Genomic DNA, 18327 nt, shown 5'->3' on the forward strand with positions numbered 1-18327 from the left:
AAGATTTAGATCTGAATTTGCTCTGCCATTTACTTACCTGTGACATTCAGCAAGTAATCATTTTTTGTCTCCAATTCCCTCATCTTAAAAAAAAAAAAAAAGATATGTAAATGAAAAATCTCAACGTTTTGAGGAGGGTGGCAATGTTTACAAAGCGTTTTTTTTTTTTTTCTGGCATGGTGCCTAGCATATACTAAGCACTCAACAGTCTAATGCTTATAACTCATCCACATGTCACCAGCGTATGGGCCAACTATCTGAGGGATATTCTGTTAGGTGCAGAAGAGTCGATTAGCCCAACTGCATAACACAGGACACCTATTAAGAGTGTGGTTAATATTACTAAGAAAATTCTCTTCTAGATGTTTCATTGAGGTTGAACAGTGAGGGGCTGTTTTCCTTACCCTTTATTCCAATGCTACAAGCTATGAGCCCTTCTCTCCCTTCCCCCAATTAATAAGATTGAACCAACTGAGTATTAGCCAGAAGCAATTGGATCCTGAGGAGATAGCAAGAAAGGAAAAGGAAGATGTAGGAAGAATGGAGAGGAATAATTTCTTGGACTTCACCTGATGTTGACTGAGTATAAACATATGTGTTCTGAGGGGAAAAAAACCTTTTCATATGGGTTTTGTGTACAGTATATGCTTAATCGTGCAGGTCCCCCCCCCAACCCCCCTCGTTCCTCCCATCACAAAAGGGTTACATACTCAATATAAATTAGAGCAGAGGATTATTCCAAACCTTTAAAAGTTGTGTGATTTGAGTTCCATCTAAGTGTACAGTGGAAAGAGAATGGACATTGCAATCAGACCTGGAACAAACTTGTGCTCGCTATCACTCTTACTCTATGAAGATTTTAGAATCATTTAACTTCTCTGAGCCTCAGATTCTTCATCTATAAATTTGGGCTAACTTCTACTTATCTTAAGGTTATTATTAGTACTCAAGAAGAATATAAAATACCAAGTAAAGCATTCATTAAGGATTCTGTTAAAACCCTTCCAAGTCCTGAACTGTTCATCAGAACTACACCCACCCAAAATTTTAATTTAAAAATTCGTACTAAGTTAATTTAGTCACCATATGTTATATTCAAAGTCATTTGATCACAATTTGTTCTTTTTAAAAATTTTATTTAGAATGTCCACTTGTAGAAGTTAGCATGATTTTACAGATAATTATAAAAATTCAATTTTTTCATCTCTGCAAACAATAATAGGTTAGGAATAATAGATTAGAAATGTAATACATTACAAAACAGTAGCCTATGACTATCTGTACATTTACGATGCACCTTAAGGAGAATTTGACAGTGTGCTGTACTTCCACTGCAGATAACATACTTCTATTCTATTATACAAAACTGACCAGTGGTGGTGTTTGACTTTATAAATGGCCATTAATCAGAATATTTCACTTAGATGTGTATTTAGCATGCTGAAAAGTGAAAAAAATTTCAACTGACGTTCTGTGGCTCATCAGTTCAAATGTTTTGTGGCATTTTTCTTTAAATAAACTTGAATATTGTAATACTAAAATAATTTTACATGATAAATGCAGAAAGATAAAATTTTCTAAATATTTTAGGAAGTAATTCACATTCATTTTGCCATGGGTTTCTTGCAGCTCTTTGAACTATATTAATCATATTGAGGAGACACTGGTCCTATGCAATTTTAACAGTCCATCTTCAATTAAAAACTGTAACAAAACAAACAGTATGTTAAGAGTAACAAGAAGTATATTAAATATACTAAATTCACACTATAGGTAAACAAAATGAAACCTAATTACATAATAGTGGCAGATCACACATTTTTAAAGAATCTCTTTTTCCATATAGTCAAATAAGATAGAAGCTGAAATGTAAACTTAGTGATTTGTGTGCCCCTCCCATTGACTCAAATTGGAAAATTTGGTATAAATGCTAATTTTAATGTTTTAGTTCTATACATTTAACATAACTCAAAATAATATGCAGAGTCATCAGTGGCTTATCAAAAAATGCCATTATCACCTGTGAAACAAAAACACCCCAAAATATATTCATTGCTTACTAGAAATGCTAATAAACACTGGAAAAAATTGAATTTTATACATTTGTTTTGTTAAATATTTGACTAAGATATTCTTCAAAAAGTTAAAACTGCCTTTCACAGAATTTTGTGTGTTTATGGCACAAGTTGACACCCAAAAAAGTGTGAATTCCATCAAAAAAGGCACTGTTTGCAATACTCAGAATAATCTGACAAGTCTACTTCAATGATGTGTGAGAAAGAAGATATTTAAAATAGTAAACAGACAACCCCTTATAAAAGTATAGCATTACCTTGAAATATACTTAGCTATACAAAAGGAAGATGACAGAGAGAAATGACCCTTTATGACACTAAAGCCTATAAACACTTTGAATCATATTATATAGTTTTGTAACACAAAATGAGTAAAAGTATTTCTTAAAGGCACAAAAGCGTGAATACTACTAAATGAGGGTTATATTTTACAAGGCCAACTTTTCAATGGAATGGTGACAAAGATTATGCTGTATCTTTATAAGTGATACAAAAAAAATGCTGACATGAAATACAAGTAAAATATCTATTGCTGAAACGTACTTATTTCACATGCCCTATTTATTGTCTTTTCCTGGACCAGCTACATCTCACTGAATGGTGAGTGACTGAAGGCATAGTGCATTTAACAACCCAAAGAGAAAATCATGTTGATAATTATTACCTAAATTTTCATGTGAAAAAAAAATTAAAATTTTGACTAAATGAAAAAATATATAAGGTCTCAGAAAACTGAGGACTATAAATCACATTTTTTAATAAATTCATTTGTGAAGAAAGATTAATTCCAGATAGAGAACATTTAAAGTTAATTACATATATGGCTAAATACAAAGTTAGTGATGTGTTTTAAAGGATTCACATACTAAACCAGGTACAAGCACTGATCTAAAAAACTAAGCCACCAATTCCTGAGTTTTGTGTTCAGTTTGCAGAAAGGAACTCATACAAATAAAAGCATAAGAAGACAATTAGATTAGATATATGCTTTTAGTGTATAAGTAACAGTCATAAGGAACCCTGCTCTTTCTCATGAAAGTTTTTGACTCTTTGTGTAATAAGAACCCATAACAACTACACTAGAAGGAAAATTTTTAAAAAATAAAGAAAATAACTATCTTTCCAGTCTTAGAAGATACCTATACAAATAAACACTGTTTATACCAAATGTAAATAGCCCACAAGCAGATAAGACTAAAACCCCGAAAGGAGGTTACCAACAAAAATTTTAAGTTTTCAGGGTTTAATGATGAAATGACTTTGTGATCAGCCAATCAAGTTATATATAATATAAATTAATACTAACTTAAACCATAAAAAAGATTAAATTGTACAATATTTACAAAATATATATCAGTGAATAGGCAGTTGAGCATTACATTGGTAACAGAAAGTGAGTACAAAAATCTTATTGACAAGTATGAAATACAAACAAAACTTCACTTGTTCTAATGTAGTCGTGTTATGCCTATACTTATACTCGGTATAGGTACATCTTATTTACGTTGTAATCGATTTAAAAAATGTTTCACATGTATGTATGGACTATAGAACTGTTTTGCCAAAAATACATGGGAAATAGCTCTTCATAAAACCCAAGAATAATTAAGATAGCTATATTGGTTAGGGAGAAAAAGCGGGCTTTTTTTTTAATCACTTCCAATTTTCATAATTTAGCATTCCTTCTTTGATTTTATATTTATCATGGTATTAAACAGCTAATTTACTAGTGTCTCCTCTTGGTTAAAAACAATGTAGACAGAGCAAGTATTCTGACCTAATTTTCATTAATAACCATTTCAAAATCAGTATTTCTGGATTCTAAGATATATCTTAGAACAACAGGTTCTTAAACTTAACTTACGTTTACAAAAATTGCTTCTGAGGACTGTATGTATGTAAAAACAAAGTAAAAATATTATACTAAAAAAAATTTAGGAAAAAGTTTGCCTATGCCTGAACAAAAGGAATCTTTAAGAATTATGGTTTTACAACACAAGATAGTTACCAAGAACCACTGGAGGAGAATAAAAAAAACTAAACTTCAGAACTTGATGATGTTCTTAGATGCTCAACTTATTGCACATTTTAAAGAAACCAATTTTATCGTACACATAAATGCCACCACACAAAGTGTCTTTTCTTATCACCTTTCTCTTATTTGGCTTTTGAAGTAAAATGTTGGTTATAATTTCTTCTACTCTAGTTATTCACAGAACACACTAGGATCTAAATGAAAGTTAAATGAGTATTTCATAATGAAACGACATGAATTATTAGCATGTCATATGCCCTATAAACATTTCTAAAATTTGGCCTGTGTTATTGAACTGAGTTAAAAAAAAAACAAAAATAAGAAAAAAGGACAATAACCAATTTTGACCACAGTTTTATCAGCAAGTGCTTCAGGTGGTATTATATAGGTATAACAAAGATATAATCAACATATCCAAGTAGCTGCATACCATTTTTATGTTGATATACATATGTGTACATTTGTACCTGTATCTATAAATATTAAATTCAAGGGTGTAAAAAAATCTTGTATAAACTTTAAGAAAAGCAATTTGCCACCTTGTATCTCCCAATATATCAATTTTGACCACACTTTTTTTCCTTGCTGTTTCTAAGAAGACAATTGAGCTGGGTGCACTGGAAATATATATTTTTTAACAGTACAGTGTATTAAACTATTTATAATATGTCTATTATCCCATCATTTGCCATTTTGTAATTCCTTATTGGTAAGTTTGTGCCTATAATGAGGAAAATAGGTTATCATACATGTATTTATAATATTGATAGCATTTTTGTTATGAACATTAGTGCTATATCTCAGAACATACTATAGAATACAAAGACTACTTACTATCAGGTATACATAAGACAATTGTGTATACATGTGGATTTATTATCCTCACATGTAGATATGTTCTCACAAAAGCTAGAAATGTTCTGGCACTTAACACATAGCTCACTTTAATAACCAAACAGAAAAGCTCTTGTTTCAGGTTAAGGATAAAAGGTATGAGAGGTTAACACCTCTGCATTTGTCTCTAAAGTTTCTTTTCAGAATGATATTTTAATAAAGACCACACCAACTTGAACACTGGTCCCAGGCCGAATCTGATCATTCCAGTTCACTGATTCAACTGTAAAGAACTATTTAAACATGAAGTTTATTATGATTTGAAGCAAAATCAGGAGGAAAATGATGAAGTAGTCTTTTTGTTGCAGAAAATAATCCGTTGCAGGTGCGCTTGAAACTAAATGATTTCGAAGAGCCATAATATTTCTACAAAAATAAGCAACAATACATTTTTAAATTATTTGTCAAAAATATTAGCACAAAACTTATAATTTGATATATGGCCACAGAGCACTTAATTACAGTAACAAAAGTATCTAGCTCAAGCAATTACTACTACCTGAACAGGGAGCTGACTGATTATGCTATGTGGAGCTATTATTAGGTCTTGTCTAAATCTATATTCTGCATTGTACCAAATATATTACTTAATGATGTGCATCAAACATAATTATTAAAGTTTGTTGATGTAGAAATATATCACCTTCTTTGTTATTACAGTGGTTTTAAAAACAAAAAAATTGCTTCTTAATTGTTCCATTAAGGTTTTTTTAAATCTTTACTTAAGGGAGATAGAGGTGTAATTGGAGAAAATAGTAAATTACCCAGGAAAAGATAATACAATAAATTATATGACATTCCTAACTTAAAGAATGTTTTATAGGCATTTCATATGCAAATACAAATAAAATGTCAATTTAGTCATGAAGTGAGTTTAAATTATCCTCATGCCACCCTAAATGCTTTTGGCTAAAAAGAGCTGATGAGTGAAGACCTTTTGTTTTTCAGACTTCTTCCATTAAAGTGTCTTACCAATACAGAGAAAGAAAAGGAGGCAAAACAAACAAGTAGGCTCAATTTACAAATATGATTGAATTAGAAAACGTGAGCACTTTCTGTAAGGGCTAATGATACCAAGATGCAGAAGGCAGCCTCCCTGCTCTAGAGGAGCTCCTGGTCTGATGGGGGGAGGGTAAATAGACACATACAAAAATAACTATGTAGTGTAGTAAGTGCTCAGAAGGAATATGTAGAGAGAGCTGAACAAGCTGAGTGTTGGGATTAATAACTACAGGGCAAGGTGAGTGATTAGACATGCTATAGAAAGGGTGGCAACTTGAATTATATTCTGATGAACGAAGAGGATTTTTTTTTTTTTTTTTTTTTTTTTGATGGGCAGGGTAGGAGGAAGGGCCATCTCATAAGTTAATTCAGTGTGGGCAAAGATCCAAAGATGCAAGAGCTGAGTATATTCTGAAGATGTAAGGCGTTTCATAAGATTTAGCATGGGACAGGTGTAAGGGAATGGCAGGAGATGAGGCTGTATGAAAAGGGAAAATATTTTTTAAAAAAATCCTCCAGAACACCTAGCACTCAGCACTGAATGTACAAAAGCAGGTGACTGGTATCAGGGATTACCCAACAACAGCAGCAACGAGAACCTCATGGACAGACGACAGTGCAGTCATTACCAGAGGGAAAGGGGGTAGGGGGAGGCAGGAGAGGGTATATTTAACAACCAAAATAGAAAAGCACATGTCAATAATTCTTACCTAAATTTAATGTGAAAAAAAATAAATTTTTTGATTAAATGAAAAAAAAAGATATAAGGTCTTAAATACTATACTCTCAGATAACTGAGAACTATAAATCACATTTTTTATGAATCCATGTGTGAGGGAAAATTAATTCAAGATAGAGACATGACTTGAGCTGGTGAACACACAATACAATATACAAATGGAGGTATTACAGAATTGTACACCCTAAACCTATAATTTTATCACCTAATGTAACCCCAATAAATTCAATAAAAAAAGAAAAATAAATAAAGTGGGTTACTACAGGTTTTATAGAAGTTATTTGTAAAGCACTTCTAACAGTGCCTTGCACATTGCAAGCAACTTTATAAATATTTATTATGAAAAATATTTTAATATCTGATATAGCAATGAGAGGCAATCAATCTGAACTCATGCTAGCCTCAGCAATGGAGCAGGGTAAATGTCCTTTTCCTTCCAAAGAACCTTCACAGGTGTTAATGAACTTTGGTTGCTGGATCATGGGAAGGGTGTGTGGGGAAGGTCTGGGACTGCCAGTGGAGCGCTTGAAGGTCTCAGGGTAGTGGCCCCTTTCCCACTGTTATGAAAATATTTGAATATTTTGACAATTGGTGCATTGCAATTAAAATTAGCCATGAATACAGGGGACTGCAGAAGCCTTTGTTGATGAGTTTTCTCAGAAACCACCGAGCCCAGCTACAATACATTCCTAGTATGCTATAGCAATAAGATAGATTCCAATTTCACCCTCACAAATGAGAAAACAGCCCCCCACACTGATGTTTTAGTGCTAAAAGAATTTCATACATTTGTCATTAGATGACAGAAGCCAAGGTTCTATTTTAGCTTAGTAATGATATTAAAAATGTAAAGTTTGCTTATTATTTCCTATGTAACAGGATCCTTAACTACTCCTGTGGACTCAGATGAATAGTCACTGTCAGTATATATTACCTTTTAATTTCTTCCTGCGTTTGTTTTATAGATTCAATGGAATTTTGAATGTCTCCCAATTCTATCCCTTTCTTTCTTCTTGTACTTGGTTTTACTGATTGAGCTAAAAGAACATTTAGAAAAACTTGGTGAAAATAGTGAACATATTTAATTATAAGCAATCTATATTTTAACTTAATGATTCTCATGTAATAAAAATTTCCCCAGGCATTGTTTTTATGATTTAGAGATTAACATAATAATATGACTACTCAGTTATTTTTTAAGTTTCAATCATATCCTTCCAAAACTAGAATACTACAAATATATATAAAGTAACCACGAATAAATCATATTTTGGATGGCATCAATTTTATTTTTTAACTAATTAAAATAGACAAAAATAGCTCATTAAAATACATCTATCAAGTTGGGAATGGTAGTACTCTCTTCTGTCTCTTGCCCATCTGCCCACATCTGAGGAAGTCAGCTTTCTGAGCCACCTCCTCTGTAATCGTTCATGTTATCTTTATTCCCCCAGTCACCCAAACTTTAAACCTTTTCAATTGGTTTTGATACCTCTTCTACAAATCTTTATTGTCATCCAGCAAACTGTATTTTTTTTTCCCAATTCCCCTGGCATATCTACTCAGTCTTTTCTATTTTTGTTCAGATCTCAAGCTCTCTCCAGGTTTATTTTCTCATTTGTAAAATAGGGATAAGGACACCCCAACTTCATACGGTTGTAGTAAGCTGTTCTTAGCATCCACTTTGGCACACGTTAAGTACTCAATAAATGTCTGGTAATATAGTGGAGGGATAAGAGGAGAGTGAATAAGGAGCCAAAATATCTGCCTATATAACATATACATTGCCTTATGGAATATGTGGCCTTAGGCAGGTTAACCTGTGTCTTACTTTTCTTTTTTCTAAAATGGGAACAACAGTGTAACAAATATTCCCTTCTAGCACACGGGTATCATGTAACTACTGCTTTTAATTAAACCTTTATTCAGTTTACTTCTCTTTACTCCAATAGCTTATCCCCTACCTGCATTTCTCAGGCTGACATTGTTGTACTGTAATTCATCATAAATTCGTCAGGGTTCCTCTAAGAACATTCCCTCAAACTGAATTCAGCTACCTTTCCTTTCAACTCTTAGCTATTTTTCTTCTACTAATTTCCTGGCACTTATCATTTATCCACCTCTAGTGTTATTTCTCTAACAATGAGCTCCTCAGTTTAGTGTGAGCTTAGAGACTATGCCTTTAAAAAAAACTTTATTTTCTCATAGTGTCTCAGACATTACCTTAATCCTTTCTTGATTATATATCTCAATGTAGTTCAACAGTGTACACATTATCTGATATGAACAACAATGGCACGCTAGTTAATTTAGTCCCTAATTTTGATTAGTTACATTTTAACTTGTTTGTGATTCTGAACACTACAATAATTTATTCTGAGAATGAAAAACTTTTTTGAAGCATAGAGCTAAGCTCAAAGCTCAAAGCTCAAAAAACCCTTCCTGCATTGAATCTAGAAAGCCATCACCAACATTTCAGAAGCTAACAAGGCATAAGAGCCTCACCACAGTGTGGTTCTCGATTTGCATGCTTCCCCCCTTTTTCATACCTCATGCCTTTACTTGTGGCCTGGTTTTGAAATTAATCTATAATCTAAAATAGGAATTTTTTTTTCATACCATTCCTACCCCACCAAAACATTTACATATCTTCTCAAGTTGATATAAAAACTACTTTTCATCTTTCAAACATAGTACAGTAATATCCTTTAAATATTTTACTCCTTTAGTGAATAATCTTTTTACCTTCGCTTCCAGATGAGTCCTGGATATCAGGTTCTGGGGACGAATAGCCTTTTGCCACTTTCTTCTGTTGCCTGGTTGGCTTATGTTTCATTTTTGGGACACTTACCTGAAAAAAAAAATCATGCTATTATGTGAACTTAGCCTTTAATAATTAAAGAACAATGTACAACTGTCAAAATTACCTGTTCAAAGTCACAATACATAGACATAAAAACAAAGATAAGATAGTCTAATTAAATTTAACAAATAAGATATAATACACATATGAAATTATTTCATTTTATTTTAATAGAAAATATTAATTTGGAACAAATATCAAAAAGTATAAAAAACATACAATGAAGAGTTTCCCTCTCACTCCTGATCCCTTATCCATGCAGTCTCCCCATCCCCCACTAGATATTCACTGCTATTTGTTTATATATCATTCAAGAGACATTTTAATGCAAATATAAATATAGATCCTCCCCTTTTTCTAACTGCTCCAGTTAGTACCTCTAGTTGAATGTAAAATAATAGTGTTCTTTTTAACCATACCTATCTTGTTCCCAAGATTATAAACATTTTCACCAAATGATGTTGGGCTTTCAATAAAATTATCTGCTTTTAGTTATATCTGGATAATGTAGGAAGCATCTTATAATAAGTGATACTATTACTTCGCAGAGCATGATTTAAAGTTACTAAAACCATCTGAGTGCATGAACGAAAGCATATCAAACCATAAACTAGGACTAAATTTTTCTTAGAATAAATAATAAACTTCAGACTTTACCCTGTTAATAAGCTTGCAATTTTAGAAATAAATCTTAAATTTAAAAACCCAAATGCAAGAGAACTAGAATCAAAAGGGCAAGATGACTTACATGCTTAGAAAAATAGGAAACCAGTGGTCATATGCTTTTAGTTCTTACAGAAACTACCTCTAATTACCTGTTCCTTGAAATAATTTTGTGAAATAGTTTATGTGCTTAAAGTCAAAGTAAAATTTCTATAATTTTATAATAGAAAATAAAGAAAAGGGACGCATGTTGTGTATTCAGCCTACACTGTTTCCCCCTTCTCCACATCATGGAGACTTAAAATTTTGTAATATTTACTGTAGTATTTAGAATCCAAATCCACATTCTTAAAGTAGGTTCATATTGGAGACTGATGACTGGTGAGAAGCTATTTAAAATGACAAGAGGAGTCAGCAATCAACTTTTGATACAGTACAGGGATTTATTGTGATCCACAAACTCTACTTTTATGAGGAAATACAGATGCCCTGTGTGTCTCTATCATGTTAGTGCTGTTAAAAGAAGGAACAAAATTTAAGTATTTTTTGAATTTCTAAATTGTGATAACATGTGTGTATAGACATATATAAAATAAGTCTTGCCATTTTTAAGTGTATAATTCAGTAGTATTAAGTACATTCACAATCTTTCCTTCCCTCCACCCTAGTAACCTCCAATCTTTCTATGAATTTGCCTATCTTATATTTTGTACTATATGTAGAACCATACATTATCCTTTTGTGTTTCACTTATTTCACTTAGCATAATATTATCAAAGTTCGTCCATGTTGTATTACGTAGCAGAACTTCATTCTTTTCATGGCTGAATTATATTCTATTGTGACTATATATCATATTTTGTTTATTGATCTGTTGATGCATACTTAAATTGTTTCTACTTTTTGGCAAATGCAAATAATGCTGCAATGAACATGGGTATACAAATATCTGAGTTTCTGTTTTCAATTTTTTTTTTTGGTATTGGAATTGCTGAGTCATATGTCACATCTATATTTAGCTTTTGAGGAACCAGCAAATCATTTTTCAAAGGGGTAGTACCATTTTATGTTCCTGCAAGCAGTATACGAGGATTCTAATTTCTCCACATTTTTAGCAACACGTACCTTTCATTTCTTAAATTTTATCATTTTAGTGGTGTGATGTACTGCCTGACCTCATTGTGGTTTTGATTTGCATTTCCCTCATGACTAATCACAAGCATCATTTTATGCGCTGTTCACCATCTGTATATCTTCCGTGAAGAAATGTCTATTCAAATCTTTTGCTCATTTTTAAATTGGGTTGTCTTTTGTTGCTAAGAAGTTCTTTCTATACCCTGGATATTAAACCCTAATCAGAAAAATGACTTCCAAAAATACTCTCTCATTCTGTAGGTTGTCTTTCACTTTGATAATGCCCTTTGAGGCACAAAAGTACTGAGTTTTGACGAAGTCCCACTTATCTATTTTTTTGTTGTTCCGTGTGTTTTTAGTGACATACCTAAGAATCGATTGTCAAATACAAGATCATGATTTGCCTTGTTTTCTTCTAAGAGGTTTACAGTTTTAGCTCTTATTTTATGTTGTAGATCCATTTGGAGTTAATTTTTGTATATGACACGAGGCCCAACTTCATCTTTTTGCATGTGGCAATCCAAATGTCCCAACACCAATTGTGGAAGAGACTATTCATTTCCCATTGAGCAGACTTGGTAACTTTGTCAGAAATGAACTGATCTTGGTATGGGTTTACAGTTAGACCCTCAAATCTATTCCATTGGTCTATATGTCTCTCTGTAGGCCAGTAAATACACTATTTTTATCACTGTAGCTTTGCAGGAAGTTTTGAAACTAGAAAGTGTGAGTGTCCCAACTTTGTTCTTCTTTAAGATTGTTTTGGCTATGAGGGCCCCTTGTAATTCCATATGAATTTGAGGACTGGATTTTTCATTTTGGCAAAAAGAAAGCTATTGCAATTTATACAGAGAGAGCATTGAATCTGTAGATTTCTTTGGGCAGTACTGACATCTTAGCAATATTAAGTTTTCCTACCTAAGAACACAGGGTGTCTTTCCATTTACTTAGGTCTTCTTTATTTTATTCAGCACCGTTTGGTAGTTTTCAGTGTATAAGTCTTTTGCCTCCTTGGTTAAATTTGTTAGTAGGCATTTTATTCTTTTGGATGGTAGTGTAAATTAAGCTGCTTTCTTAATTACCTTTTGGAATTGTCCATTGCAGGTTATAGAAAGATAACTGATTTTTGTATTCACCTTACACCCTGCAACTTCGCAAAATCTGTTCATCTGTTCTAACAGCTTTCTTATGAATTCTTTGGGATTTTCTACATATAGATTTATATCATCTGTGAATAAAGGCACATTTACTTCTTTAATTGCCCTGGCTGGTTTGGCTCAGTGGATTGAGCGTCGGCCTGCGAGCTAAGTGTCGCTGGTTCGATCTTCCAGTCAGGGCACATCAGAGAAGGAAAACTCTGATTCCAAAAAACCTCCGCTGCCTTGCGGCATACCTCTTCAGGGGAAAGGCTAAGGGAGTAAACCCCGACAGAAAATCCGGAGCCGGAGTCCCTAAGGCGGTTTGACGTTGTAGTCAACACCGGCAACTCCTGCGGCGCACCTGAAGCCAAGCTGTATTGACTCCGTCTTTCCCTTGGATCCTTCAGCTGCGAAGAGAGGGGGGGTCTGCTGCATGGGCAACAGCAGACCCTCCATATCACCCTGCCCAGGCTCTGTAGCTTCAGCTTCACTGGAGAGGACACTCCAGCGTCATCGCAAGATGTCGATTCAACACGGGAGGAGACAGATACCGTGTCACTCCCGAGTCGGACTGCACAACCATTCTCGGCGGTGCAGATAGACACTTAAGAAGCTACACCATCGTCTCTCGAGACGGACGGCTGCCGCCGCCGCCGACGACGACTTCTTTAATTCCAAGTTGGATGTCTTTTAATTTCTTTTGCTTGTCTAATTTCTATGGCTAGAACTTGCAATACATAGTTAAGTAGTAGTGGTTAAAGTGAGCATGCCTATCCCATTTCTGATCTTAGGGAAAAAGTTTTCAGTTTTTCACTGTTGAGTAAACTGATATATATTTTTTAATTAGAAAGGGGTATTGGATTTTGTCAAATGCTTTTTATATTCAAGTAAAATGAGCATGTGGTATATCCCCTCATTCTGTTAATGTGAGGTATTATACTGATTTTCTTATATTAAACCATCCTTGCATTCCTTGGATAAATCCCACTTGGTCATGGTATGTAATCTTTTTAATATGTTGCAGCATTTGGTTTGATAGTACTTTGTGGAGAATTTTTAATATTTATTTTATAAGTGATATTGGTCTGTAATTTTCTTTTTTGTGTGTGATATCTTTATGTGGCTTTGGTATTAGGGTAATGCTGAGCTCATAGAATGAGTTAGGAAGTTTCCCGTCTCATATTTTTTTGGAAGAATTTGAGAGGGATTGGTGGTTATTTTTCTTTAAATGTTTGTAGAATTTACCAGTGAAGCCATCTGTGCCTTCCTTGGCTTTTCTTTGTTTGGATTTTTAAAAAAGATTTTATTTATTTACTTTTAGAGAGAAGGAGGAAGAAAGAGAGGAAGAAAAACATCAATGTACAAGAGAAACATCAATCAGTTGCCTCTCACGCACTCCCCAACCAGGGACCTGGGCTGCAACTCATGTGACCTCAAGGTTAACCTAACCAGCAACCTTTCAGTTTGTGGGACAATGCCAAAGGCACTGAGCTACATTAGTCAGGGCTGTTTGGAGGCTTTTTTTTTTTATTACTGATTCAATCTCTTAACTTGTTAGAGGTTTGTTGAAAATTTCTTTTTGAGCCAGTTTATGTAACTTTCATGTTTTTACGAATTTGTCCATTTTCATCCCAGTTATTTAATTTTTTGGTATAAAAGTGTTCATAGTATTCTCTTATAATTCTTTTTATTTTTATAAGTTCAGTTGTAAGGGCCTTTCATTTCTGATTTTAGTTATTTGTGTCTTCATCCTTCTTTTTCTTAGTCTAGCTAAAGGTTTTTCAGTTTTGTTGACTTTTTAAAAGAAACAACTTTTAGCTTCATTGATTCTCCCTTGTTTTTCTATTCTCTAGTTTCCTTATCTCTGTTTTAAATTTCATTCTGCTAGCTTTGGGTGTAATTTTCTTTTTCTAGTTTCCCATTATTACATAAGTTATTAACTTGAGTTCTTTCATTTTGTTGAATGTAGGCATTCACAGCTATATATTTCCCTTTGAGCACTGCCTTTGCTGCCTCTTATAAGTTTTGGTACGTCATGTTTTTGTTTTCATTCATTTAAGTATTTTCTAATTTCACTTCTGATTTCTAATTTGATTAATTGGTTAAGATGTCCTAATTTCTCATATTTGTAAATTTCTCAATTTTCCTACTGTTATTGGTTTCTAGCTTAATTTCATTGTGGCTAAAAATACTTTGGATGTTTCAATTTTTTGAAAATTGAGACATGTAATATAGCTGAACATACAGTCTATCCTGGAGAATGTCCAATGTGTACTTGATAAGAATGTATATTCTGCTGTTGTTGGGTAAATTATTCTACATATGTCTTATAGGCCTAGTCAATTTATTGTTTGGGTCAAGCCTTCTATTTCCTTATTGATCTTCTATCTAGATGTTTTATTCATTAATGACAGTATTATACTGAAGTATACATCCATTGTTATAGAATGGTCTATTTCTCCCTTTATTCTGTCAATGTTTGAATTATATGTTTTAGGGCTTCACTAATTTGTACATATGTAATTGTCATATATTCTTGAAAAACTGATTCTTCTATCAATATATAACATTGTTCTTTGTCTCTTGCAAGAGTTTTTGACGAAAAGTCCATTTTGTCTAATATTAGTATAGACATCACAGGTTCTTTGGTTACTATTCGTATGAAATAACTTTTTCTGTCCTTTCATTTTACTCTGTCTTTAGACCAACAATAAGTCTCTTGTAGACAGCATATAGTTGGATATTTATCTTAACCCATTTTCTAGTCTGTTTTTTTTTTACTGGAGAATTTAATCCATTTACATTTAATGAAATTACTTAGAAAAGACTTACTTCTGCCATTTTACTGTTTTCTGTATGTCTTATACCTTTTTTTTTGTCCCTCATTTCTTCCATTACTACCTTCTTTTGTGTTTAGTAGATTGTGCTTTGTAGAGAATTGTTCTGACTCCCTTCTCATTTCCTTTTGTATGTGTTTTAGATGTTTTCTTTGTGATCACCATGGGGATGACATATACAGCTAAATTTGTAACAATCTAGCTTGAATTGATACCAACTTAATTTCAAGGCACATAAAAACTTAGCTCCTAGAGCCACCTTCCATCCCTTTATGTTGTTGTCACAAATTATATCTTTATACACTGTATGCCCAGTAACAGATTTGTAATTATTATTCATTCATTTCTTTTAAATACTGTAGGAAATAAAAGTTGTAAATTGAAACTATGATAACACTGGCATTTATATTTGCCTGTCTATTTATCCTTACTGAAAACCTTTATTTTTCATATGGCTTTCAGTGTTACTTCAATATTAAAGATTACTTTTAGCACTTCTTGTATTGGGATGGTCAAAAGTCCACTTAGTTTTTTCCATAAAAGATACATTTTTCATTTTCACCAATAACTTTATTGATTTGAATATTCTGAGTATGTCGATTATCTCCTACATGGTATAATGATGATTGTTTTCAATGTCTCGATTTGATCGCTATCAACTTCAACTGGTCTACCTGACTGTGGAGCATCATCCAGCGAGAACTCTCCAACATGAAACTTCAAAAGTTGCTTTTGACATGTTTAGTTACAGCACCTTCTCTACACATTGCACAAATCATTTTGCATTTTAGTTGCATTTTTACCTTTCTTGAAATAATAAAGCATGATATGCTGAAAATGTTGCTTATTTTCTTCTATCTTCAATATTAAAATGGAGACAAAAAAGTTCACCAATTTTGCTAAGTTTCTAAAAAATTCACTCTGCTATGACAGCTGTCACAATACAATCAAGCAAAATTGCTTTGAATGATGTTCAAGACAACTAAGCACTACTAAAGCCATCTTATGGAAAAAAACAAACAAACTTTTTGGCCAACCCAATATAACAGGTCTAGTGGCAGTGAACTCTCTCAGCTTTTGTTTATCTGGAAATATCTCAATGCCCCCTTCCCCCCATTTTTTGAAGGACAGTTTTGCCAGGTACACAATACTTGGATGAGAAGATTTTTCTTCCAACATTCTAAATATGTCATCTCATGCCTTCTGGCCTCCATGGTTTCTGATGAGAAATTGCCGATTATTCCTATTGAAGAGCCTTCACATGTGACAAGTTGCTTCTCTCTTGATCCTTCAAGATTCTCTTTGGCTTTTGACAGTCTGTTTATTATGTCTTGGTGTGGGTCTCTGAATTTATCCTACTTGGAAGATGTTGCACTCTGTGGATTTGCAGATTCATATCTTTTATTAAATTTGGGAATTTGGAGAAATTCTTTCTTTAAAATATTCTTTTGCTTCTTTCTCTTACATATATTTCTATGACTCCCTTAATGCACATGATGATCCACTTGATGGTAATCCATAAGTCACTTAGGTTCTGTTCACTTTTTCTTCATTCTTTTCTTTTTATTCTTCAGATTAGACAATTTCAATTGTCCTATTTCTAAATTCACTGATTCTGCTGTTAAATATCTCCAGTGAATTTTTCATTTCTATTACTGTACTTTTAAGTTTTAGAATTTGTTTGATTCCTTTGGATAATTTTTCTTTATTAATATTCTAATTTTTAATATCTCTTTTTTCTTGAGTTCCTTTAGATCTTTGTCTTTATTTCCTTTAACTTTTGAGGATATTAATGACAGCTTTTTAAAGTCTTTGTCTGGTAAGTTTGATGCCTGGACTTCATCAGGGGTAGTTTCTGCCAAGTTGTTTTGTTCCTTTTAATGAGTCATACTTCCTGTTTCTTTGTATGCTTTGTAATTCTTTGTTGAAAATTGGACATCTACTTTTTATAATGTGGTAACTCTGGAAATAAAACTCACCAGCTCCCCCAGGGTTTGCTATTTTCTGGATTGCTGAATTTGTTCAGTGAATTTTCCAAACTAGTTTTGAAAAAAAAAAGGCATTGCTTGTTGTGCATGGTCCCTGAAGTCTCTGTTCCTTAGCCATGTTAAGCTAGTATTTTGACAGATTTCCTTGAACATTAATAGCTAAGCAAATAAAAACAGAATACAGAAATAAACAAACAAACAAAATACTCTCCTGTTCTTAGCAGACTGACTCTATGTAGGGCCACTCCAATGCTAATACCTGGGTTTGCAATGAGCCCAGGTATGAGCATGAGGGTAAAGCTTAAGTTTTTTCAGGTCTTTTTCTGAGCATAAATATCCTGCCTTGGACACTTGAATGGCTTTATAAATTTCCCTGAACACATGGGGCTTTTCAATGCTCTAGTTTGCCAAAGAATCTTTCCACAGCTTTTGTTCCTTGGTCTTACATGATCTATTGTATGTTTCAACGGTAATCTTTTGCCCTGGGTATCTGAAGTTCATTAGTTTGGCTAACAGTATTTCTACACATTGCCTGCAACCTATCTAGCTAAGCTGTGAATTAGATGAAACAGAGATGTGGGCCCTCAATAAATCTTTCATGTGGCCTTCAGACAGGTTATAATAAATGCACAAAATGATTTTTAAGGTCTGCTCTCCTTCTTCTGGAACCAAGACTCACACAGAGAAATGTGGAAACTCTTTGATGCTACTGCATCAGGAAGGGACTGGGGCCAGGGCAAGTACAAATGCCATAAAGCTTTCCTATGGCTTTGAAGCCCCCTCTTTCTTGATTCAGTGTCATTTAACTACTGCAAACCTCTAACGGTTTTCCAGAGTTCTGGGAAATTTGATTCTGACAGTTTCTGCTTGCTTTTCTTTGTTTCTTTGGGGGAATAAGAACTTGAAACTGCTTATTCCGACATTTGCTAATTGCAAATTTAAAGTTTTTAAACCAAAT

At 33.3% G+C, this 18327-nt stretch overlaps 1 protein-coding gene across 6 annotated transcripts in view; it reads right to left on the bottom strand.

Moving 5' to 3' along the window:
- Positions 1 to 1115: 1115 nt before the first annotated feature.
- The window catches only part of OSBPL8 (oxysterol binding protein like 8), a 166513-nt gene continuing 149301 nt past the window's right edge, over positions 1116 to 18327 (bottom strand). For all 6 annotated transcript variants that reach the window (XM_090273641.1, XM_090273640.1, XM_090273639.1 and 3 more), the window contains 3 exons: positions 9491 to 9596; positions 7680 to 7782; positions 1116 to 5370 (listed from right to left, as the gene is read on the bottom strand). In XM_090273641.1, coding sequence (XP_090129767.1) covers positions 5238 to 5370; positions 7680 to 7782; positions 9491 to 9596 — 342 coding nt within the window. In that variant the 3' untranslated portion in view covers positions 1116 to 5237. The remainder of the gene's footprint in view (positions 5371 to 7679; positions 7783 to 9490; positions 9597 to 18327) is intronic.

The sequence above is a fragment of the Furipterus horrens genome, unplaced genomic scaffold, assembly GCF_987537825.1.
Source record: "Furipterus horrens unplaced genomic scaffold, mFurHor1.1.pri manual_scaffold_4, whole genome shotgun sequence".
NCBI classification, from domain to species: domain Eukaryota; kingdom Metazoa; phylum Chordata; class Mammalia; order Chiroptera; family Furipteridae; genus Furipterus; species Furipterus horrens.